This window comes from Podarcis vaucheri, assembly GCF_965113315.1.
Source record: "Podarcis vaucheri genome assembly, chromosome: 2".
Classification (NCBI taxonomy): domain Eukaryota; kingdom Metazoa; phylum Chordata; class Lepidosauria; order Squamata; family Lacertidae; genus Podarcis; species Podarcis vaucheri.
The window spans coordinates 111,730,326-111,755,041 of record NC_138760.1 but is presented as its reverse complement, the minus strand read 5'-3'; the positions used below and the strand labels follow the sequence as shown (position 1 = coordinate 111,755,041).

Below are 24,716 nucleotides of genomic sequence, written 5' to 3'. Positions count from 1 at the left end.
GGCCGTCTGTCAGGGGATGATGGGAGTTGTAGTCCGGCAACACCTCGAGGGCCACAGGTTTCATGTCCCTGAGCTAGACAGACAGAAAACCGGAACCTGTTCTGCTCCCTGCTCAACCAGCAGAAATTCCTTAGATGAGCAGCATCAGGCAGGGTGAGTAGAATAACATCCCACGTCCCTAGTGCCCAGATGGCTGCTGCCCACGTTTTTCCTTGTGTGATTTAGCAATAACCCGGGAGAAAGAGGACGAGGTGTAATACCTGGTTAGGGAAAAGAAGCAGTACAGTTCTGTGCAAAATTTTGCACAACAGTCTCTGATGTGGTTGTCACGTTCGTGCCAGTCTGCCTCTGGGAATTGGCCTGGTCCCAGTGTGCATTTTGTGCTAGATCAGTCTGGGAGTGGAGCAGGTCCTGTTACGACGTGCTAGAAGCCTGTTTGCGAAGCTCCTGGCTCCTCCCGGCACAGTGTTTTGGGTCGTATCTGTTGGTAGGTATCCGGGTGGTGCGCCAGCCCTGACCTCTCCGCTCTTGGTTCCCCCTTCCCTACAGAGCTAGGAGGCGCCATGGGGGTGGACTTTGACGTGAAGACGTTCTGCCACAACCTGCGGGCCACCAAGCCGCCGTACGAGTGCCCCGTGGACACCTGCCGCAAGATCTACAAGAGCTACAGCGGCATCGAGTACCACCTCTACCACTACGACCATGACAACCCCCCGCCCCCGCAAAGCACCCCTCTGCGAAAGCACAAGAAGAAGGGCCGGCACGGCCGGGCGGCCAACAAGCAGTCGCCCAGCCCCTCCGAGACCTCGCAGTCGCCGGGCCGAGAGGTCATGACCTACGCGCAGGCCCAGCGCATGGTGGAAGTGGACCTGCACGGCCGCGTGCACCGCATCAGCATCTTCGACAACCTGGACGTGGTGTCTGAGGACGACGAGGCGCCCGAGGAGGTCCCGGAGAACAACAGCAACAAGGAAAACACGGAGACGCCATCCGTGGCCCCCAAAGCCGGGAAGCATAAGAATAAGGAGAAGCGGAAGGACTCCAACCATCACCACCACAGTGCCTCGGCGGGCAACATGCCCAAGCTCCCAGAGGCCGTGTACCGGGAGCTGGACCAGGACACACCTGACGCCCCTCCTCGCCCCTCCTCGTATTACAGGTACCACCTGTGGGTTGGGGGCACCCTGTGGAGCTGTGGTTCGGAGGGCTTTGCGGGGTCGTCTTTGGGTTTTGATTGTGTCCTATGTAAGCAACTTAAGAGATTCTTCTTCTTATATTATGTGGTATGTTGTTAGCACCCATCTGTCTCGAGAGACAATGGAGTTCACCTCCTGGGGTGAAGTCAAACCACTGGAGAATAGGGCTGGGCGATAACTGGTTTTTCAAAATCATGATATATTACCAGCTAAACATCGTGATATACCGACATATCACAATGTCTGAAATAAGGATGGAGCTATGTACAGGCATTGTCCGGCTTCACCGTTTCCCCCACATTGTGATTTTTTCATAGCACACACATCATGATTTGCAGTATTTTGTACCAGGTTAAAAAACTATGGAACCAATATCACAATATGGACTTCAAACTTGTTTTGGGCAATGTATCAATATATCACCCAGCCCTGCTGGAGAATCACAGCGCCTGCTGTGGCTGCGGAGAGTGGTAACTCGTAGCTGCTACCTCCCGTGTTGTTTTTGCTATATTAACAGCACTGAAGTGACCTCCCTGGGGCACCAGCCTGGGCAGTGTGTGGGGAGGACCTGGGCTGCCCAGCCTCGCTGATCTGGTCCGAAGGAAAGCAGAGCAGTACGTTTGGCACCAGCGTGGCTGCAGGAGTTGCAGGAAGGAGGTGTACAAGGTGCCATCCAACCGCCTTAGGGACCCCACTCAGGATTTGTGTGGGTTTACTCCATGGGTAGGCAAACTAAGGCCCAGGGGCTGGATCCAGCCCAATTGCCTTCTCTTGTCCAGCCTGCAGACGGTCCGAGAATCAACGTGTTTTTACATGAGTAGAAGGTGTCCTTTTATTTAAAATGCATCTCTGGGTTATTTTTGGGGCATAGGAATTCCTCCCCCCTTCAAAATAGAGTCTGGCCCCCCACAAGGTCTGAGGGACAGTGGACTGGCCCCCTGCTGAAAACGTTTGCTGACCCCTGGTTTACTCCTTAGCTTTTTCTTCTCCTGATGGTATCCTGCAAGGCAGTGGTGGTTTAGGATCAGAGTTTTCCTTCTCCTAGATGGGCTAGGTGCCCCCTTAAGTGGTATAGTAAAGGTAAAGGGTAAAGGGACCCCTGACCATTAGGTCCAGTCGCGGGCGACTCTGGTGTTGCGGCGCACATCCCCATCACGGGGATTCGAACCGCCGACCTTCTGATCGGCAAGTCCTAGGCTCTGTGGTTTAACCCACAGCGCCACCCGCATCCCTTCTTAAGTAGTATACAATATTATTAATCATACCATCTCCATCCAAGCTGAGGTTCTCAAATGGGGAGGAGAGCACTTTAAGGAGGTGCTGCTGAGCATTTCTCAGGGGGCCTCTGCACTTCCCTCTCAGAGGGCATCACCTGGCTGCGCCTTGCTGCAGCTTGGAGACCGAGGCAGCCTGTGTCCCTTGGGCAAAGGAAGAGTTCTTCCCTTCCTAACGGGGGGGGGGGGGTTGCACCTCGGGAGGAGAATCAGGAACAGCAGTATTCCTACCCAGTGGCCACAGAATTCCCTGGCATCAGGGGGCAGGGTAGAAAAAAGGTGCTCTTGCCTGGAGAGACACCTTAACTCTCCAACACCACCTCCCTACCCCTGACTTTTGAGAGGTACGTTACGCTGAAGTTGGAAGACTTTGTCTGATTGTAGTGGTGTTTCGCCCAGTCCGGTTCACTCACCTGTAAGTAGTGCGGTGGCTTGCATGAAAGGATTTTCACAAAGTGACGTGATAGGTTTCTCTCCCCACCCCACCCCAGGTCAAAGAAAAAAGGACTTGGATGGCTGTGACCCGAATTCTCAGCATAGAGGAAGAGGGATGGCATGCAGAGCTCATGCTGGTACTCAGCTGATTCTGCCAGGAAGAGAGCATTGAAGCAGCCAGTCGTGGCTCAGTCAGTAGAGCATGAGACCCTTAATCTCAGGGTCGTGGGTTCGAAGCCCACATTCTCTACATAAAATGGTGCAGGTGAACAAATGATAAGTGACTCTAAAGGTGGAACAAACTGGCAACACTTAGTATTAGGCTGCCAGTCAAAATCTGTCCTGTTGTGCTCCTGCTTTCAGGCCTAGGGGTAACAGGTCTCCCTCTGTAGGTCAAAGCAACCAAACCTTAACGCTTTTGAAACAGACTGTGTAGCTTCAGAACTGGGCTAGATGCAGGTCAACACCCTAGCTGTCAACCTTCCCCTTTTTTGCGGGAAATTCCCTTATTCCAGCTCCGTTTCCCGCTGTTATCCCGGATTGTTAGATATCCCGTAGACTGTCCTCAGGACAGGTGAGGCTGCTGATCCCTTATTTTCGAGGCTGCTGATCCCTTATTTTCAAATCTGAAAGCTCACAGCTATGGTCAACACACAAGACGCAGAGTTAGGCAGTGTAGTTAATTCTTGATTTGAGAAAACTGCACACAGCTCAGCGACACATCCCGACAGGACTTGCCCCTACAGAGCAGTTGCCAGGACCGATGGTCAACTTCTTTACCCCATCTAAGTTTCCTCCCTCTGCCAGACCTTTCCCAAGCAGCCTCAAACTACGTCAGGCCTCCTGCAATCTCTGTTCCGCCCTATGCATCGCCCTGTGTGACCTTAGAGACAACGAGGGGAGGAGCTCGTTGCAGCAGGAGAGGCAGATTCCTGGGATTCTCCTGCAGCCTCTTGTTCCCTCTGTGCTTCATCCTCTGGGTCTGAGCTGCTCCCTGTCACAGGCTCTCCTTGCTCACTAAAGCCTGTTGCTTCTTCAGCATCCAACCATTCCTCCCTCCCATTTTCCCTCGGACCTCTCCTCTGTGTCCCACCACCAATCCCCAGGCTCGGAGCCTTCCTCCTCTGGGGCTTCCCTTGTGGGTCTCCCAGCTGCTGCCTCCCACTGCTCCTCATCATCTCCCCTGACATCTAGCACTTAAAGGGCAGGCCCGGGTGGAAAGATGCAAGTAACAGCCAACAACCCTATAGTCGCTTTTCTCAGTTGTAAAGGCGCTCAGTCGCTCCCGGTCACCGAGCTGTGTGCTTTTGTCCCTTTCCTTCCCCGCTCGCCCCCAGATACATTGAGAAGTCGGCCGAGGAGCTGGACGAGGAGGTCGAGTACGACATGGACGAGGAGGATTACATCTGGCTGGACATTATGAACGAGCGCCGGAAGACGGAGGGCGTGAGCCCCATCCCCCAGGAGATCTTTGAGTACCTGATGGACCGGCTGGAGAAGGAGTCCTACTTTGAGAGCCACAACAAGGGGGACCCCAACGCCTTGGTGGACGAGGATGCCGTCTGCTGCATCTGCAACGACGGCGAGTGCCAGAACAGCAACGTCATCCTCTTCTGCGACATGTGCAACCTGGCCGTGCACCAGGAGTGCTACGGCGTCCCCTACATCCCCGAAGGCCAGTGGCTGTGCCGCCGCTGCCTGCAGTCCCCCTCCCGGGCCGTGGACTGCGCCCTGTGCCCCAACAAAGGGGGCGCTTTCAAGCAGACGGACGACGGGCGCTGGGCCCATGTGGTGTGCGCCCTCTGGATCCCGGAGGTGTGCTTTGCCAACACGGTCTTCCTGGAGCCCATCGACAGCATCGAGCACATCCCGCCCGCCCGCTGGAAGCTGACCTGCTACATCTGCAAGCAGCGAGGCTCGGGCGCCTGCATCCAGTGCCACAAAGCCAACTGCTACACCGCCTTCCACGTCACCTGCGCCCAGCAGGCCGGGCTCTACATGAAAATGGAGCCCGTCCGCGAGACGGGGGCCAACGGGACCTCCTTCAGCGTCCGCAAGACGGCCTACTGCGACATCCACACGCCGCCCGGCTCCATGCGGCGCCTGCCCGCCCTCTCGCACAGCGAGGGGGAGGAGGAAGAGGAGGAGGAGGAGGACGGGAAAGGCTGGAGCTCGGAGAAAGTGAAGAAGGCCAAGGCCAAGTCCCGGATTAAGATGAAGAAGGCGAGGAAGATCCTGGCTGAGAAGAGAGCGGCTGCGCCGGTGGTGTCGGTGCCCTGCATTCCTCCCCACAGGTAGGGCGCCCTCTCTCCCCACCCCACCCCAGCCGCTCGTTCCACATCCTTAATGAGTTGGAACCACATCACAAAGCGGCGAGGTTGTTGTCTGGGTTACTTGGGGCTTTGCAGGCCGGTCTGTATGGCCCAGGCAAAAAATAATCCCTGGGTTTTTATTATTTATTCTTATTTGTATATTTGCCCTATACATGTAGATCTCAGGGCACTTCACGGCATAAAAGTACAATATAAAAAACCACAAAATATATAATAAAGTAAGAACAGGAGCAAACCAGTCATACCCCACCCATTTAAAGGGGCATCGGATGTCAATCAATATTTGGGGCGCCTAATCCAGAGGCCTGCTATGTACAAACTGTCTTGGGCTGCATCCATCCGCTTGAGACAAAAAAGTGTTGGGTCCTTGTGAAAGGGCTCCTTTTTTATTTACTACGTTTGTCGTTCGTCTACTTTCAAGATAGCGTTTTAGCCTCAGAGTAACGAGTGGGATAATCTCCAGAGAGGCTGGCTTGTCCAAGATCACTGTGCAAGCTCCACTGCTGATCAGGGGCTTAAACTGGGCTTTTCTGAGACCTTGCATACATTGCTGGACTCCAGCTCCCATTGGCCATGCCATCTGATGGGAATTGGAGTCCGGCTTTATCTGGAGGGCCACAGATTCCCCATTCGCTTCTCAAGCTACTGTGCACATGTCTCTGCACGAGGGTGCAAGTTATTTTATTTTTTACCATCATGGGAGTTATGTTCAGTAAGTTTGCATGCGACTGTTCAAGATTTAATTTTAAAAAATAACTTAATATATCATTTTTTTGCTAAAGGAGATGCACTTTGGGAATAAGTGGAGAAGGGCTACTGCTAATGTTGCCATGGACAAACATTTCAGGAGTTAGGGGCTGTGCTTTTTTCTGGGGATACTCAAGGGTACCTTATGTTTCTTTAAAAAAAAATAACACTGTTTAGGGGTGTGTATTTATTTTATCCATTTTACAAAAATTCATATATCACTCCGCCGTCATGAAACCCCTGAGCGGATTACTATCAATAAAACAACAATTTAAAAACATTTTAGAAACTGTCCGTAAACAGCACCCCGTTTTTTAAGCGGTAAGGTGGTGCTCCTGTTTCTTCCTTCCTTTTCAACTCCTCTCTCTGTGAGTACAGACAATTGTTTATGGCCAGAGAAACTGTTCACCCAACGGTTTGATGACAAGGTTGGGCAGGACTCCATTCTGTGTTCCCTTGGAACCCTGCTTTTGAATTTGTCTCCCCTCTGTGGGCAAAACGGCAAGGCAGCAAATTACGCCAGGCTGAATGTAACTTTCACTGTGTGGTGAAAAATGCTCTCCTGCTGGACGGCGGTTCTGCGATCCTGTCCGTTGGGAGCAGGAAACAAGCCCGGCAGTGGTGGGTGTTTCCTCCGCTGTGTGTCACCACATCCCCGAGCAACCCTTGTTGCTTTGCTTTGGGTTTCTCAAGAGTAACACGGCCGGCTGTGGCTGTTAACAGAATGCTGGTCTCGATGGACGCTGGTCTGTTTTGCCGACAAGGCAAACCTTTAATTTGTTGCTGCATACTTTTTGAGCACCTTTTCCAGTGTACAAAATGCTTTTAAAAAAATACAGAATTCCATCCCACCGCAGCTAATGAAACCAGCCTTGTAGCAAAGGCAAATTGCCTGCAAATCTGTACCTTAAGGTCCTCAGAGGATAAGGCTGCCAATAGCTACAAGCCTTATTGGCTAGATGCTCCCTTCAGGTTCAGAAGCAACACGCTTCTGAGTCCCAGTTGCACCAGCAGCTAAGAAAGCTGTTGCCCTGATGTTCTGCTCTGCAGGCTTCTCGTAAGAGAGCCAAATGTGGTGTCGTGACTGGGGTGTTTGACTAGGAGCTGGGAGGTAAAGGTAAAGGGACCCCTGACCATTAGGTCCAGTCGTGGCCGACTCTGGGGTTGCAGCGCTCATCTCGCTTTATTGGCCGAGGGAGCCGGCGTACAGCTTCCGGGTCATGTGGCCAGCATGACTAAGCCGCTTCTGGCGAACCAGAGCAGTGCATGGAAACGCCATTTACCTTTCCGCCGGAGCGGTACCTATTTATCTACTTTCACTTTGACGTATTTTCAAACTGCTAGGTTGGCAGGAGCAAGGACCAAGCAATGGGAGCTCACCCCGTCGCGGGGATTCGAACCGCCGACCTTCTAATCGGCAAACCCTAGGCTCTGTGGTTTAACCCACAGCGCCACCCACGTCCCTAGGAGCTGGGAGACCAGGGTTCAAATCCCTACTTGGCCGTGAAGCCCGCTGGGTGGCCTTGGGCCAAACACAGCCTCTCAGCCTAACTTAACTCGTAGGGTTGATGCGAGGATAAAATGGGGAGGCAGAGAACACCTGTGCCCCCTTGAGCTCTGTGGAGAGGAAAGGTGAGATATAAATGTCATAATCAATCAATAGAATAACATTACTATTTTCCAGGGCAGGGGCTCCCAGCGGTTTTGTTGCTGCAGCCACCAGCCACTCGTCTTCCTGACTGCAGAGAAGTGCTCTTGTCCCATGCAGGGGCGAAGAGGCAAGTGGCAACTGTGGCTCGGGGTTAAGCAGAGAGACAGTGAATTGGCGGCTTAGGAGAGATTTGAGGCCAGGTCAGATCCAAAAAGTTGTCCACTAAACCTCAGTCATCCCAGGTGCATCCTGGTGCTTTAGTTGGCAGTGTGATGTTTTCAGGAAAGGAATTCCACCCCACCAGATTCTTCGGAGGCCAACAATGGGATGCCAAGCAGGCTATTTTAGCCATGGAGAAAGTTGGTGGGTGGATATTGCCCCCTGTTCAGGATCTAACCGGGTGCCACATCCATTTCACAGGCTGTCCCAGGCTTGGGCAAACCAATTTTAGCCTCATCCTTCACCTAGCTCAGGGCTGCGGGACCTTTGGCCGTCCAGATATTTTGCAGGACTACAACTCCCATCAGCCCCAGCCATCATAGTTGATGGCGGCGGATGATGGGAACTTGTAGTCCAGCAGCATCAGGAAGGCCAAAGTTTCCCTGCTCGTGACCTAGTTCCTTGGCTGCCCTTCCTCTGGTCTCCTAGCGGTGCACAGATGGACGACTTCTGAAGCAGGGCAGAGTGAAAAGGCCACTGCAGAACTCTCATTCACCAGCAACGTAGCAATAATAACATTAACGCCACATCTCTGACTTTGTGGTTGATGAAAGTGGTGGAAAAGGCTGAGAGCTAGCAACACGGCCGAGGCTGCTCCACGACCTTCCAGTTGCGTAGGAGATTTGAACCCAGGTTTTCTTTCCCCCCCATCTCCAAACCCCGCTGTCAGTGTGTTCTGCAATACAGTAACGCCGCTTAACTATTTTCCTTGGGCCTGTGGTACAGGCGGAACAGCTGTGCCTCCCTGGCCTTGCCACACGACCGCTTGACCCTCCCCACTCCGCCCCTTCTCCCCCTGCAGGCTCAGTAAGATCACCAACCGCTTGACCCTCCAGAGGAAGAGCCAGTTCATGCAGAGATTGCACAGCTACTGGACCCTGAAGAGGCAGTCCCGCAATGGAGTGCCCTTGCTGCGCCGGCTCCAAACACACCTGCAGTCGCATAGGAACTGCGAGCCCGGGAGGCCGGCCCCTCCTCCTCCCGTGTCCAAGGCTGAACAGGTACGTCTTGCCTTGAAGTTGGGGGCCAGGGCGAACGTGTGGGGAGGGGAAAGAGTGGGGCGTGACTGCCGGGTGCCTGCAGGGCCAAGAGCAAGGCCTCTGGTGCCTGGCCACCCGCTTGCCATCGTTTGTTGGACTTGAAGGAGCATGGGGTTGTGCGGGAGAAGCTGAGGCTGATTTCGCGGCAAGGCCGGGCAATGTGCTCCCCAGTTTGCATGCAGGAAGGAAGGCCTTGGCTGCTGCGGCAAGACGTGGTGGGTGCGGGGACCTATGGATTTCCTCCGGCCAAGGCCAAAGCCAGCATGAGCTTAACCCATGGGTAAGCAAACTAAGAACTGGGGGCCGGATCCGGCCCAATCGCCTTCTCAATCCGGCCCGTGGACAGTCGAGGAATCAGCGTGTTTTTACATGCGTAGAATGTGTCCTTTTATTTACAATGCATCTCTGGGTTATTTGTGGGGCATAGGAATTCATTCAATTTTCTCCCCAAAATATAGTCCGGCCCCCCCACAAGGTCTGAGGGACAGTGAACCGGTCCCCTGCTGAAAAAGTTTGCTGACCCCTGGCTTAACCCAAAAGGACCAGCTTTGCATGCAAAAAGTCTCAGGCTCACTCGGCGGGCGGGAGGGTGGAAAGCCCTCTTCCATGACCATAGAGTTGCCGCCATTCAGGGTAGACAGTCCATGCAGGGCGCTCTGACTCTGTGCAAGGCAGCTCTGCGCATCTTCCTTCTGCCAGGAGGGAGAGAGAAGGCACCGGGCCTCCTCTTGCAACCCCGCCAAAGGGGTCTCTGCCCTCGCCATGCCCCGTTCCGCTCTGGCGTTTGCCACTGCCCCCCCCCCCAGCTCCTGGCAGCAACCCTGGGCGGAGCCAGCTGCCGCTCTTCTTTTGAGAGCCGTGGAAACCTGGCAGGGGGCAGGGATGCCCCTTCCTCTCATAGACTCTGATGTTCCTGCAGCGAGATAACACAGAGGATAAGAACTGGGCCCTGAAAGAGCAGCTGAAATCTTGGCAGCGCCTCCGCCACGACCTGGAACGAGCGCGCTTGCTGGTGGAGTTAATACGCAAGCGGGAGAAGCTCAAGAGAGAGACGGTAACTGCGGCGGGAGAGGGAGATTGGGGCGTCCTCTCCTGGGGAGGGGAGGGAGGGAGACGCGCTTAAGGGAAGCGCTCGACCTCTGCAGCATAGCCAAGTGGCACGATAGGAGGGGAGCACTGGGCTTTCCTGGGGGAGTTACGGGATGAGGTGGTAGAACCTTTCCAGAAGGGGTTGTCTGAGGGGTGTTTGGGGAGGTGTCAAGCTTCTCCAGATAATAATAATAATAATAATAATAATAATAATAATAATAATAATAATAATAATAATAATAATAATAATAATAATTTTATTATTTTTATGCCACTCATCTTTCTGGGTTGCTCCAGGCATTCTGGGCAGCTCCCAACGAAATATTAAAAAGGCAACGAAACATCAGCCGTTAAAAACTTCCCTGTGCAGATGTGACTTGTTGGCTCCAGTGCGAATTCTGCTCCCCTCTTGTTCGCACTTAGTTCCCGTTGTCCCCAGAGCTCGCTCACAGGCCGTGTTCCGACATGGCAGGAGCAAAGCAGCACCAGGATTGCCCATGATGCACCTCTGCATTCCCCGGGAGGAGTGGGGGGGGTAAGGGTGTATTACAGCAGCGCATTAGGGGCTTCCACAAGATCCATAATGGCAGGCCAGCTGCCCCAAAGACGGCTCGGTCGCCCCGTAAGTGAAATTCTCTTACAGCGCAGAGTTTCTGGGGGACTCCCAACTTCCGGCAAGCCCCAACTAGCACAGCCAGTGGTCAGGGACTTGGTGGGGTGGGTGGGGAGTTGTAGCACCTGGAGGGTCACCGGTTGCCCCTCCCCCCAGCCCCTCTGCCCTGGTGCTTTCTAACCCCATGCTACTTCAGAGGTCCCCGGCTGAGGCGCAGCGGACTGTCCCAGGGACCCGGGAGCTCAGTGTCTCCCCCCGCTCTGTGTTGCAGATCAAAATGCAGCAAGTGGCCCTGGAGATGCAGCTGACGCCTTTCCTCATCCTCCTGCGCCGGACGCTGGAGCAGCTCCAGGAGAAGGACACGGGCAACATCTTCAGCCAGCCGGTCCCGCTGTCTGAGGTAACAGAACTCTACGAAGTAAGAACCCCTCCACCCCCAATTTATACTTTGCTCTGTTCCCATCCAGCCCTGGCGCTGGGCCTGTCCTGTCCTGTGCCCCCAACGACCCCGACCCTTCCTTCGCACGCCCACAGAGTTGGGCCGTTGTGTGTGCGAAAGGCACCAGAGGCCCCGCTGGCTGGGCAAGTAGCTCGAATGTACTATGGTCCAAAACCTCCTGACAGGGTTAGACGCCGTTTCCAGGCCTGGCGTCAGTAGATGGCCTCCTTGCGCCTCCGTGCTCTGGGACGGCCCACTGCTGACACCTGCCCTGGGCCCTCTTTTTAAAAACAAAACGAAACCACCCCCGTCCACTCCAGTTGGCCGCCATCTTTGTTTTTGGTAACGAATGAGAAGGTAAATTCTAACGCCACCGTGAGTGGGGTGGGTTGCGGTCACTGTCACCACCGAAAATTGCTTTGGGAATTATCCGTTTTGCAGGGTGAGGAGAGGAGGGAGGCCAATGTGTTGAGTCACCCAGGTCACCAAGATAAAAGCCCCAGGGGTTTCCCGTGAAGGTGCAGGGAGGGGGTTACAGGTTGGCAATTTGACAAGGGCCGTCTAAACTCAAGCTGGACTGTTCTATTCCTTTTGATTTTGTATGGGGTTATGTGACTTCTCTTATAGAAGAGGATCTGTTTGCCCTACAGGCTGGTCACCACCAGGGGAAATAATGACACCGTTGCCCAGCCAGACCACTTTTAGAGCTTCTACACACACTCAAACTGGAGATAGAGGTTCGCAAAGTCCTCGTTCTGGTCATGCGGAAGGCAGTGAACGAGTTCAAGTCTCACTGTTGCTTGTTTACGTAGGACCAAGTCATGGTTTAGCGTTACATTCCCAACGTGGCCGGTCCTTCACACTCTAAGCCGTGCTGCTATTTAAGGTCAATGCGTCATTCGTATTAAGGAATTAAGGAATTAAGAAGATTGGAGTACACATCTTTATTGTTTTTAATTTCAATAAATACAGAAAGTAGAAAAGCTATGAAGAAGCCAAACTCAGCTTTCAAGGGATACCTTGTCTTCATCAGAAAGAGGGAACAATTCAGTCCAGGTTTAGATTCTGCTTCTAGGTTGGGCAGTTGGGAATCAGCACCACTCCATCAAAGTGAATTGTCTACTCTAAAGCCAAAGTGGTTTTTGTTGTTGTTGTTTTTAAAGGTTCATTTTACATTTCCCTTCTGACTGTTGATGAAAAACAAATTGTTTGAATAGATCACTGCAGGCTGGGGCAAATAGCTTACTGAAAATGTCTGGTTATCAGCCCCCTTTTTTTGCGGACGCTCTCTTATTTTATTTTTTTGCTGACCCACTTCTTAGCAGTACAAACTTGCCATCAGATTAGTCTTGCTCTATCCCATCCAGTACAGCATAATTATATTAAAAAACCCTGTTTTTCTGTCACACAGCTTTGTTATATATGGGAGGAGGAGGCAGGAACTGTCTTTGGCTAGAAAGAGGAAGAGGTCTGTCCCCAGCCTTAAATCAGAGTGGTGCCGGGCCTGGCAAGAGGGGTTTCGGAGAACCTCCTCTGATACAGAGAGAGAGTTGTGTGTTGAGACTGAGGCCTATTGAGAAAGGAAATTGAGAGGTGATAGGTGGGGTAGCCAGGTATGGCGAGGAAGACTGCAGGCAGACACTTTTAGGGGACTTGCAGCACATGCAGAGGAGCAGAGGTTGGGAGCAAGGTCCCAAACCTCTGCCAGCTTTGCTTTTGCTTCCCCTTGCAAGCCACCCGCCTTTCTGAATGTTCGCTCTTCTTTTTTCGGAAGGTGGGGGTGGGAGAACGCCGTTCACGGGGCCTTGGGGGAGGGTGCCCGACTTTGTGTGCCCGCGCTGAACGGCAGTGCCCCTTTCTCAGTGGGGAAATTGCTCCAGATTGGGCGAGAGGCTTTCGGGACTGCTTCTAACTTTTGTTTCGTCTTCTCTTGGAGCAGGAATCCCCCACCCCGGGGCGGCGATCTCCCCCATCTCTGAGCCGCGCCGCTCTCTCTCTCTCTGCCCGCTGCAGGTCCCTGACTACCTGGACCACATCAAGAAGCCGATGGACTTCTACACCATGAAGCAGAAGCTGGAGGGCTATCGCTACCTGAACCTGGACGAGTTCGAAGAGGACTTCAACCTGATCGTCAGCAACTGCTTGAAGTACAACGCCAAAGACACCATCTTCTACCGGGCAGCCGTCCGCTTGCGGGAGCAAGGGGAAGTCGTGCTGCGGCAGGCGCGCCGGCAAGCGGAGAAGATGGGCATCGACTTCGAGACGGGCATGCACTTCCCCATGGCCGCGGACGAGGCGCCTCTGCGAAGCACCGAGAACGGTCAGTATAAGTAACGGCTAATGCCCAGAGATTAGGATGGTGGCTGCCCGGGTAGGGGCAGGAGTGCCAGAGCTGAAACCTGCCCCAGGTTGCCTGGGCGGAAGCTGGCATTCACTCGGGTTGGATCCACTGGGAAGAAAGGGGTGTCTGAAGAGAAAGCCCCTGCCTTCTCTCCCCAGTGAGATTGCATCCATTGCCAAGATGCCTTCATCACAAAGCACAAAAAGGGTTTTGTGGGAGGGCTGAAGCTTCTGGCAGTGTTGGCTGCCTGCCCTAAGGGCACGTAGAGGGAGGGACCCGGCTGGCACCATCTGAGCTGCTGCGATTTTAGAAAGAGGCGGGCCTTCTGGGGAGGAAGTGTGGCGAAAGGAGGGGCTGGGCAAGGAGAGCCTCACGGAGGAAGATGGAAGTGGTCCAAGTGCGAGAGGAGCAGGTCACAGGGGTGAATTTGGAAAAGAGGAAGGCTAACTAAAGGAGGCTTTTCTGGAGCTGCAGGGGCTAAGAAAGTGGGAGCTTGGGCCAAAACTTCCCCGTTGCAGCAGCCCACCAGCTTTCAAAAATTGCAGTTTGGTATGTTGACAAGTTGCCAGAGGTGGCTTGCAGAATTTCAACTACTAGAATCCCTCTTGGCAACTTTCCCCTTCCTCTCCCGTGCAGGAAAAGTCCCAAGACAAGAGGTTGCCTAGTGGCATTTGGCTCACGTCTTTCTTCCTTTTACGGGGCACAAGCATTAAACAATGCTCCAGTGTGTATCTAGGCCAACAAATAAGAAGGTGGGGGGTGGGATTCATTTTCCTCCAGGAAGGAAAACGTCGTGATGTGCTTTCTTTACACAAACCATCCTCCGGCGGTCTATCCTCTCTCCGGTCTATCCTCTCTCCCATCTATCCTCTCACCCAGCAACTTACAATTACCCTGAGCCTCTACGGTTGTTTGTTTGCTACCTTGGCTTTTAGCCAAAAGGACCCTATGTTGCCTTGAATCCTTTTAGCACTGAGCCCTTTGTATTATGGGTTAGACTCAAGAATCTGCCCTCCTCTTTGCTTTGTGATGAAGAGGATGCAAAGATGATGATGATGATGATGATGATGATGATGATAATTTATTTATACCCCACCCATCCGGCTAGGTCTCCCCAGCCACTCTGGGTGGCTCCTACAGATTAAAAACTGAATAAAACATCAAACATTAAAAACTTCCCTAATCAGGGCTGCCTTCAGATGTCTTCTAAAAGTCAGATAGTTGTTTATCTCCTTGACATCTGAGGGCTTCTTTAAGAGCTGTTGGTACTGGTCTTGTCCTTCGGTCTTTAACACCCCTGTCTGAAAGATCTCTTTGATCTGCCCCCTAAAGAAAGTATGCAGACAACCGTGTTTTTCTTAAATATCTTCATTGTTTGTTTGTTTTTAAATTGCAATATTTAATTTATTCATTTTTGCAAGAATTACAAACCAGTCTGTTTCCAGTCCGTATCAGTCCCAGCCTTTCCTAACACCCTGGATGTTGATGGACTACAACTCTCATCATCCCTGGCCATTGGCCATGCATGCTGGGACTTGGAGCCCAAAACATCTGAAAAGCACCGGGCTGAGGAAGGCTGGTTTTCATGTGTTCAGCAATAAATTCCTTCCTTTCCATCTCCATACAGATCTGCATTTTTTAAAAAAAATCCATATCAACACGTGTACTCCAGATGTAGCTTTGAATGCATTTTCTCACACACTAAACATATTTTGTCTCAAAGGGACATATTTCTACACATTTTTTTTAAAGCACTTTTATGTGTATCTTAGTACTTTTTCAAGTCGAGAACTGTGCTGCAAAATTCAGAAAAGTGCAAAATCTGAAGGGTCTAGTCAGATCTGCACATCGGAGAAGCTAACCACCAAAGTCTGGTATATCTTTTTGTTAGAGCTTCATATGTTCCTCGCTTTTCCACATCATTGAAACTATTGGTGAGGCTTTCACCATGCCTTAAGATATTGGTAGCCAGGAGCCAGATAAGAATTATGTATGGGGCAGTGGTGGGTAGCTACAGTCCACGGCAGCCATCCTTATAGCTAGGCTGTTAACAGTTGGACTTGCTCATGCCAGAGTGCCCCAGAAACAGATGGTCCAATCTACTTTTCCATGTGCTTGGCTGCTGGAGAGGAGGAGGAAACTACACAGATCTTATCACCAGAAATCTGGAAACTAACAAACTTTCAACAAAAGGAGGCGGGGATACAAGCTACTTGAATTCCCAGGGATGTGAAATGCACCTAAAACTGCATGCATATGGAATTGTGGAAGGCAACCTCCCCCCTCCAGATGCTTTCCTGCTCTCCATTTCCCCTCCTTTTAGGGACTGAGATGCTGCATAACAATGGCAGGCCTGGGGAACCTGTGGTCCTCCGGCTGTTGTCTCATCCCAATTCCCAATATCCCCGGCCACAGGGGCTGATGGGAGTTGTAGTCCCGTAATGCCCAGAGAGCTACAGGTTCCCCCATCCCTGCCTCCTTTCTTTGCCTTCCCGGGTTCCGGTCTCTCCTCGGTCCATCGGCGGAAGCCTCCTTCTTATCCTGGGCTTTGTTTCCTTGTTGGCGCAGACGAGGAGCGGATGCTGTTGTCTGAGAACCAGAAGCACCTGCCCCTGGAAGACCAGCTGGGCCTGCTGGTGGAACGCCTGGCCGAGGTGAGCGCCGGGAAGCAGAGCGTGGGCCGCTGCCGGCGGGCCAAGATGATCAAGAAGGAGATTACGGCCTTGCGGCGCAAACTGGCGCACCAGCGGGAGTCGGGGAGGGATGGGCACGGCCCCCTGACCCGCATCATCCTGCCGGCCCATAACCCCTGCGAGAAGGACACGCAAACCGACAGTGCCGCCGAGGAGAGCAGCAGCCAGGAGACCGGCAAAGGTGGGTGGCGGGGCCTGGGACCGCATGGAGCAGCCAGGTCCCAGCCTGGGGTCGCTTGTACCACAAGCAGGGTACTCCACGAGTGGGAGGGGCTCGGGCAGGGGAGCAGTGAAGCACCTCCTTCTCGGGAGGATTCCCAGAAAATATTGCGCAGGGGCACTTCAGTTCATGATCCCTCAGGTCTGTGGAAAGGGGCATGGCAAGCAGACCGGGGTTGAGGTTCAAGGTATAACACCTAGGGCTTGGCGATACCTGGTTTTCACCATCGTGATACAGTGGTACCTCAGGTTACATACGCTTCAGGTTACAGACGCTGCTAACCCAGAAATAGTACCTCGGGTTAAGAACTTTGCTTCAGGATGAGAACAGAAAGTGTACAGCGGCAGCAGCGGGAGGCCCCATTAGCTAAAGTGGTGCTTCAGGTTAAGAACAGTTTCAGGTTAAGAACGAATTAAGTACTTAACCCAAGGTACCACTGTATTGGGCTTGCCAATCAGAAGGTTGGCGGTTTGAATCCTCGCGACGGGCTGAGCTCCCATTGCTCTGTCCCAGTTCCTGCCAACCCGGCAGTTCGAAAGCACACCAGTGCAAGCAGATAAATAGGTACTGCTGTGGCAGGAAGGTAAATGGCATTTCCTTGTGCTCTGGTTTCCGTCACGGTGTTCTGTGCACCGGAAGCAGTTTAGTCATGCTGGCCACATGACCCGGAAAGCTGTTTGTGAACAAACGCCAGCTCCCTTGGCCTGAAAAGCTAGATGAGCGCTGCAACCCCACAGTCGCCTTTAACTGAACTGTCCACGGGTCCTTTACCTTTAACTTTATTATGATATATCACCAGCTAAACATTGTGCTATACTGATATATCACAACATCTGCAATAAGGATGGAGCCATGTAGAGGCATTGGCTGGCTGCGGTTTTCCCCACATTGTGATTTTTGCATAGCACACACACACACCATGATTCATGATTTATAGCCAGGTCAAATAACTATTAACTATCACAGTATGGTCTTCAAACCAGTTTTGGAAGATATATCGCCCAGCCCTAACAGACATCACGATTCACCGTATATTGCCAGGTCAAAGATGATGAAACCTACATAATGATAGGCTTTGGATCATATATCAACGTATCACCCAGGCCTAGTAATGTCTTCCTTGGCATCAGCCCTAATAGATTCCCAGTGTTTACCCAGAGGCTCATAGAGTGGGATTTGCCACTTCCAATTAGCATTATCCCCTACTCTGGAACTCCTGAGTGAATGAATTTTATTATTTTGGTCACAGCCCACATACAATATCAAGGAAGTCATAAAACACGATAGGGATGTATTTGAATTTGCAATTAGGTATAACAGGGACAATACAGATATAGCAACAGTTTAAAAATACCGTATTTTTCGCTCTATACCACGCACTCGACCATAACACACACGTAGTTTTTAGAGGAGGAAAATCCGTAGGCATGCCACACGTAGGCATTCCCTCCATAACACGCACAGACATTTCCCCTTACTTTTTAGGAGGAAAAAAGTGAGTGTTATGGTGCAAAAAATACGGTATATAAATTGAAACTTTGTCACTAACATATAACCTAAAATTATCATTTAAGGCCTTAATCACAGCTTGTTCCCTAAGTTTTATGGCAATCGCACAGAATTTGGCCACCCTTAACATGATCTCAGGATTTGAGACATTGAAGTTCGGATTCAGAACTCCTGAGATCTGTTCAGCGGCTGCTGTGGGTGACTCCCATCACAGGAGAGGGGGCTGCTCAGTGTATAGGGGGAGCAATCCCTTCGAATGAACCCGTTCAGCTTCCAAGGACGGGCGGTGGGGATCCTGAAGGGAGATCCTCATGTTCATCCTCTGAGCAATGTCACCGCTTGCCCTTCCAGGCCTTGGCCCCAACTCATCCTCCACGCCTGCGCACGAAGTCGGCAGGAGAACCTCGGTGCTTTTCTCCAAGAAGAACCCCAAAACGGCCGGGCCCCCCAAGCGTCCGGGGCGCCCACCCAAGAACCGCGACAGCCAGCTGGCTCCGGGTCACGGGAACAGCCCCGTGGGACCCCCTCAGCTGCCAATCATGGTGTCCCGGCGGCCGCGCAAGAGGAGCCCGCGGCCCAGCTCCACCTCAGACAGCGACAGCGACAAATCGGCAGATGACGCTCCTATTGGTGAGTGAGGAATGGGTCCAAGTTGAGACGGTGTTTGGACGGTCTTCATTCCACAACAAGTCCCATGTCATGAGAGGAGATACTTAGATTGGAAGGGAGGTGGGATTTGCTGCAAACTCGGCATATGTGCAAGGAAGGAATTAAATAATGCAAGCCATTTTTGTTAGCTAGTGCCCTGCCGGTTTAGTTCAGTGCCACATAAAGTGGCCACAGTTTAATACGAGAGTATTGCCTGTGTCAGGTTAAGCATCTTGTCCCGGTTAACAAAGTGGTAAAAGTAACGTCAACAGTGAAAAGAGAGGGGCTGGGTCCTCTGGGAAGCCAGTGGGGCACAGAGGCTGAAAGTATATTGCTGGGAAGGGCACAGAAAGATGTAAAAAGCATGAGGGGGGAAGAACAGGGAAGGGACAGAACAGATGAAAAGAAAAGCTTGCAATGCAGTGTTTCCAAACTTGGGTCTCCAGCTCTTTTCGAACTACAGTTCCCATCATCCCTGACCAATGATCTTGCTATGTAGGGATGATGGGAGTTGTAGTCCAAAAACAGCTGGAGACCCAAGTTTGGGAAACGCTGTTGTAATGGATCCAGCTTTCACAATTCGTAGTGTAACGGTTGGCCAGGTAGAAAACCGTTGCACTTGCCAACTGGAGAATTCAGCTATAGGTATTATATCGTAGCCTGTTGTGATTTGCCCTCCCCTCCCCACCCTCTGCAGATCTGCCAGCCAACGGCTTCAGCAGCGGCAATCAGCCGGTCAAGAAGAGCTTCCTAGTTTATCGCAATGACTACAACCTTCCGCGCAGCAGCTCTGAATCTGAGTCCAGCAGCACAACCAGCAGCAGCGCCGCCTCGGACCGTACCAGGTACCAGGAGATCCTTCCCATTGTATTGAGCGGTGAAGCCTGGCCTCTTTCCCCCTTAGCCTAGGTGCACAGTGCAGAATAATGGATAGTCCCAGGTCAGGCAATTTCCCAGGTGGAAAGTGCGAACTCTGTAAACTGCCCTTCCGGTTTCAAAGGGAATCTTGTCAGACACATGCACCGCCCTGCCACAAGGTCTTAGCACAACCGCTCGCCGGGTATGCATTGATATGTTCCGGATAATGGTGGGCCAAAAGCAGAAGAACTGTGCCACAAGGAAATGACTGATTTAGCAAAAGTAGTGGCTTTGACAAGGTTCTAGGCAGTGTATCGTGAGTCATGGCCATGCATCAGGCACTGTTCCAGATGAAGCAGTGTACACAACACGCCTTTCAGTGCTGCTTGCGTTTGTATGCCTCTATAAAAAGAAATTTATGCACATTTCAAGGCTATGAGCGACTAGTAGTCAAGTTACCTGCATGCTGTTTCCAGTATCAGGTTGGCCGCAGCAAGAAACAGGATGTGGGATTAGGTAGGCCTGTGGTCTGCTCCACGAGGGCTTCTCTGACATATGCCGCAATGAGAGGCTGAGGACATTTTCTTCACTTGCCATGCTTGCCCAAAGTTCTGGTGGCGAGATCAGTCCTGGCATTGAACGCAGGAAGTTCCTGCAGTACAGTCGTACCCCGGGTTGAAGTAGCTTCGGGATGAATATTTTCGGGTTGCGCTCCGCAGCGACCTGGAAGTAATGGAGCGCATTACTTCCGGGTTTCACCGCATGCGCAGACACTCAAAATGATGTCACGCGCATGCACGGAAGCAGCGAATCGCAACCTGCGCAGACGCACGGACGCAGGTTGTGTTCGCTTCAGGATGCAAACGGGGCTCTGGAACAGATTCCGTTCGCATCCAGAGGTACCACTGTGCATCCTTCTTGGACTTCCCAGGGAACGGGTCTCATTCCATTCCCCCTTCCGTGTTTAATGCGGAGGTAGCAATCTCCCAGGCTTCTGCGGAACGTGGAAAGTTAACGTTACTTCTGCTTCCTCCCATTTAGCACAACTCCTTCCAAACAAGGCAGAGGGAAGCCCTCTTTCTCCCGCGTGAATTTCCCGGAGGACAGCAGCGAAGACACGTCGGGAACAGAAAACGAGTCCTACTCGGTGGGAACCGGCCGAGGGGTGGGCCATGGCAGTGAGTATTCGGGGCAGCGTTTCCTCTGCTTTCCTCTCTGGAGATGGGGCTGGTGAGAAGGATGGCAATTACACCCTTTCCCCTCTCGTTCTGTCTTTGTGCAGTGGTGCGGAAGAGCATCAGCCGATCGGCCGGCTGGCTGTCCGAGGATGAGGACTCCCCTCTGGATGCCCTGGACCTGGTGTGGGCCAAGTGCAGGGGTTACCCCTCTTATCCGGCACTGGTGGGTTTGATGAGCACGCCTACGTATGCACTGAGGAGGGTTAAGGAGGGTTAAGCCACTGGAAACCTTGGTAGGGGTGATGCCCCTTTTGAAACAATAGTAGAAAATGAGATGAACCAAGTGAAGGTTCAAGGACAGTTCTTGCGAGATAGTAAAGTTTATGCAGAATAGAAAATGCTACTTAGTGTAGAAACCAACAGAAACACAGTATTCAGTTGTTGCTTTTTAGTGAACTTTTCTAATTCTTGCGGAGAAAAAATAGGGTAGTTTTGTGTGTGTAAGAGAGAGAGAGAAAAAACTGACTCGCATCAGCCCCAGCCGACATGGCCAATAGTCAAGGGCGATGGGAGCTGTAGTCCAGCAACATCTGGATGAGCAAGGGTCCCCAGCTTCTGCCTTACTACCTTCTGTCAGTGCTTTTTTTTGTTGAAAATTGAACTCAGGATTTCAGCCTCCACATCCTTAAACCCTAAACTGTGCAACCATAAAACGATATAGATGGACTACTTGCATAATCAGTACCTTTTAGCATAAGCCTGGTGTTAATGGAAACGTTAAATTAAGTAATTTATTCTAAATGCAACATTTAAGTCTTAAGATTGCGCACTTTTCTAATGTCTCATCACGTTACTGTGCACGACACAGCCTTTGAAATGTTTCTTCGACACCCATGAAGGACAGAAACCTGTTTTAAGGGGAGAAGGGACAGGAAGAATCGCAGACAGCAAAGGTTTGGGGGAGAATCCCAATTATGTGACTGCCAGCAGCATACATGTGCAATTGCGAGCGGTGAACAACTCAGGCTGTTTAATGGGTAAAGGCCATATTGGTCCTTAAAGCCTCAATGCTGAGTTGCCCAATCTGTTTACTTGTCACATTTCCATCTCCTCCAAGCAGCTCAGGGCAGTCAATTTGCATGCTGTGTGGGTTAGGCTGACATATACAAACTTGCACAAGGCCAGCTGGTGAGTTCCACAGTTAAACTGGGGCTTGAACCTGGGAGTTTCCCCACTCCAGCACTCTACATATGAGTGCAGCCTTTCCTTGTCTGGTGTGTGTGTGTGTTCACGCGCAACGATTTCTCTATTGCAACATCTGTGTAGCTGCCCTTCTCTGATGTCCGATCTTCCCCTGTTGGCAGATCATTGACCCTAAGATGCCACGGGAAGGGATGTTCCACCACGGCGTCCCCATCCCCGTCCCCCCCTTGGAGGTGCTGAAGCTGGGAGAGCAGATGACTCAGGAAGCCCGGGAGCATCTCTACCTGGTCCTCTTCTTTGACAACAAGCGTACCTGGTAAGGGCCTACGAGGGAAGTTGGCAGAGATGGGGGGCTGCCATGTCTGGACCGAAACCTGGTGGATAAAGTTGGGGGTGGAGCTGCCCCATACCGAGAAAGGATGAGGGGGGCGAGACTTGGGAGAACGCGGAAGCCCTCTCCTTTCAGGGGAGGCAAGCACCCCTAGTGAGTTTGGGTCTCTCCGTTTCCTTTGCAGGCAGTGGTTGCCCCGCACCAAACTCGTGCCCCTGGGTGTGAACCAGGACCTGGACAAGGAGAAGATGCTGGAAGGGCGCAAGTCCAACATCCGCAAGTCTGTCCAGATCGCCTACCACCGGGCCATGCAGCACCGCAACAAGGTGCAAGGGGAGCAGAGCAGCGACTCCAGCGAGAGCGACTGACCTTCCCCGGGGCTCCCGCCCAGGCTGCTCGCTCGGTGCAGCTGGACTGTACGGGAGAGGGGAGCGGGGAGCTCCAGCCTCGAGAAGCCCGGGCCCTCGGTGGCCAGGCTGCGGGAGCTTGCGTAGAGCACCCAACGGCCCCTCCAGTGTGCTGAGCACACCCCCAGAGCACTGTGCCCTCCGTGTGGGCAAGCCTACCTCTTGTGCCAGCCTGCCGTTCCTTCTTCCATGCCTGGAATTGCCCTGACCAGCTGCGTGAGCAACACCCAGCTGCCTGTATAGCTCCCAAGGACAATACCCCACTGTCTGGGTCCTGAGGTCCCCTGGGCCTGTGTAAAATACTGTACAATAGTGGGAGAATGTAAATTATTTGGGCTGCTCCATAAACACTCACCAACACACAGACCCCGGCCCCTCCTTTCCCTGCATCATAGTACCTGCCCTGATCCATTATCCTTTCCTCGGCCCAGTCCTACCGACACTCTGCAGAGCAGGGCCGCTGTCTTCTCACTCGCACATTTTGATACTATAGCTTTTTGGAACCTGGCTCTGCCTGATCCCACCCCCCCCCCTTGCCCTGTAGGCCCCCGGCTCTTCTTTCTGCTGCAGCCGGGTGGGCATTTGTACTTGTATTTATTTTGGAGGAAGAAGATCTCTATCAATTCTTAGAAAATAAAATGGCTCTTTTGGAACCAACGGTGTCTGTTTTCTCTCTCTCTCTTTCTTTCTTTCTTTCTTTCTTTCTTTCTTTCTTTCTTTCTTGTTACCAGAAGAGATGAGGGAAAGTGTTTTGTTTTTTCATGTTCTCCTGCCTTTTTATACTTTTGTCCATTCTTGGTCTGAAAGCATGGAGTTGTGTAGCTGCAGATTCAACTCTGCTGCCAGGGTGAAAACACCACTGCTGCCATTATTTTCTGTTCATTTAGCACTAACAATATGTGCCCAAGTGCTGATGTGATTTTGGTTACCTCATTTGCTTTTTAAAAAGTGATTTTGGTAACCTCATTTGCTTTTTAAAAAGTGATTTTGGTAACCTCATTTGCTTTTTAAAAAGCAACCACCAGAAACAACATATGGATAAGGTACCTTTTTTAACAATCCCTATGTTTCTCTTACCCAGCTCACTCCAGAGGACTCAAAGCAGGCTAAATATGGTTCCCGAGGGGCCTCCCATCCTGGGAGTTCACAGAACCAGGTTAGATTCATTCAGCAGCAGAAGTGCATCAGATCATTCTCTGAGCCACATTTTGGGATAGTGATGCTGAAAGTCACTACAGCCTTTAAAAAAATAGCACTTTTAAAAAACCCACTTTATTCTATGGAGAGCCTTCCAATCATCTGAACTAATTCTTGCACACTGTACATTGCGTGCTTCAGGTATTGAATCTCCACATTTCCAGCACTCTCAACAGCAACATAATTTCTCCCTACTTTGTCCCCCATCTCACAACCTGATCTGCATTCTGGTCTGTGGGACCAACAAGCCTGTGGAAGAGACTTGATGTGAAGTGATGCTTCAGAGTTCTTCTCAGTACGTAATTGTATCATGGGTGGTGGCAGGAACGCGGACACAAACCCCTTTCGCAACGGGGTGTGCACCACAGCCTTGATTCCATTTTACAGAGAAAAGAAGTGCAAATGCCAATTTGCACAAAACACACTAGCTTCTCTTTCAGGTGGGGGATATGAATTTTATTCGATTTCGGCCCAAAGGCAAACCATTACAAGTATTTCTTGCTTAGAATCAGTCAGGTGTTTGCTTGTTTACTGACCTAGTCAGTGTTGAGGGCAGTTTTTAATGTTTGATGTTTTATCAAGAGCCAGTGTGGTGTAGCGGTTAAAAGTGGTGGACTCATAATCTGGGGAACCGGGTTCGCGTCTCCGCTCCTCCACATGCAGCTGCTGGGTGACCTTGGGCCAGTCACACTTCTTTGAAGTCTCTCAGCCCCACTCACCTCACAGAGTGTTTGTTGTGGGGGAGGAAGGGAAAAGGAGATTGTTAGCCGCTTTCAGACTCCTTCGGGTAGTGATAAAGCAATTGTGTTTTGAATATTGTGTTGTGAGTCACCCAGAGTGGCTGGCGAAACCCAGCCAGATGGGCGAGGTATAAATAACAAATTATTATTGCATTATTATTATTATGGTCTCCACTGCGGGACTTTAATTTAATAGAATGTATTGAAAAGAGTAAGCAGAGAGAAAGGACTTCCCCAATCATCTGTCCCATGTTGTGGCCATATGGATAAAAGATACAGAAAGTACTGTGCCATCTCGAACTACAGATATATACATATATTTAATAATGCATTAATAATATATTTAATAAATACA

At 51.6% G+C, this 24,716-nt stretch overlaps 1 protein-coding gene across 3 annotated transcripts; it reads left to right on the top strand.

Moving 5' to 3' along the window:
* Nucleotides 1-549: 549 nt before the first annotated feature.
* On the top strand, nt 550-23,077 carry BRPF1 (bromodomain and PHD finger containing 1). Of its 3 annotated transcripts, none has more exons than XM_082209220.1 (13): nt 550-1,159; nt 4,243-5,199; nt 8,658-8,856; nt 9,815-9,949; nt 10,869-11,015; nt 13,050-13,356; nt 15,946-16,251; nt 18,151-18,429; nt 19,145-19,292; nt 20,347-20,483; nt 20,588-20,706; nt 21,848-22,002; nt 22,202-23,077. In XM_082209220.1, exons 1-13 carry the CDS (start codon nt 564-566, stop codon nt 22,383-22,385), a joined length of 3,669 nt encoding a protein of 1,222 aa, XP_082065346.1. In that variant the 5' UTR covers nt 550-563; the 3' UTR covers nt 22,386-23,077. The 3 variants fall into 3 exon arrangements, with proteins under 3 accessions (XP_082065346.1, XP_082065347.1, XP_082065345.1); XM_082209221.1 differs by having other exon boundaries at nt 9,797-9,949; nt 10,869-10,997; XM_082209219.1 differs by having other exon boundaries at nt 9,797-9,949.
* Nucleotides 23,078-24,716: the final 1,639 nt, after the last annotated feature.

Coding starts and splice junctions, on each gene's coding strand:
- BRPF1 (XM_082209219.1), top strand. CDS start 564: ATGGGGGTGGACTTTGACGTGAAGACGTTCTGCCACAACCTGCGGGCC. Junction 1,160..4,242: donor CGCCCCTCCTCGTATTACAG/GTACCACCTGTG, acceptor GCTCGCCCCCAG/ATACATTGAGAAGTCGGCCG. Junction 16,252..18,150: donor CAGCCAGGAGACCGGCAAAG/GTGGGTGGCGGG, acceptor TTGCCCTTCCAG/GCCTTGGCCCCAACTCATCC.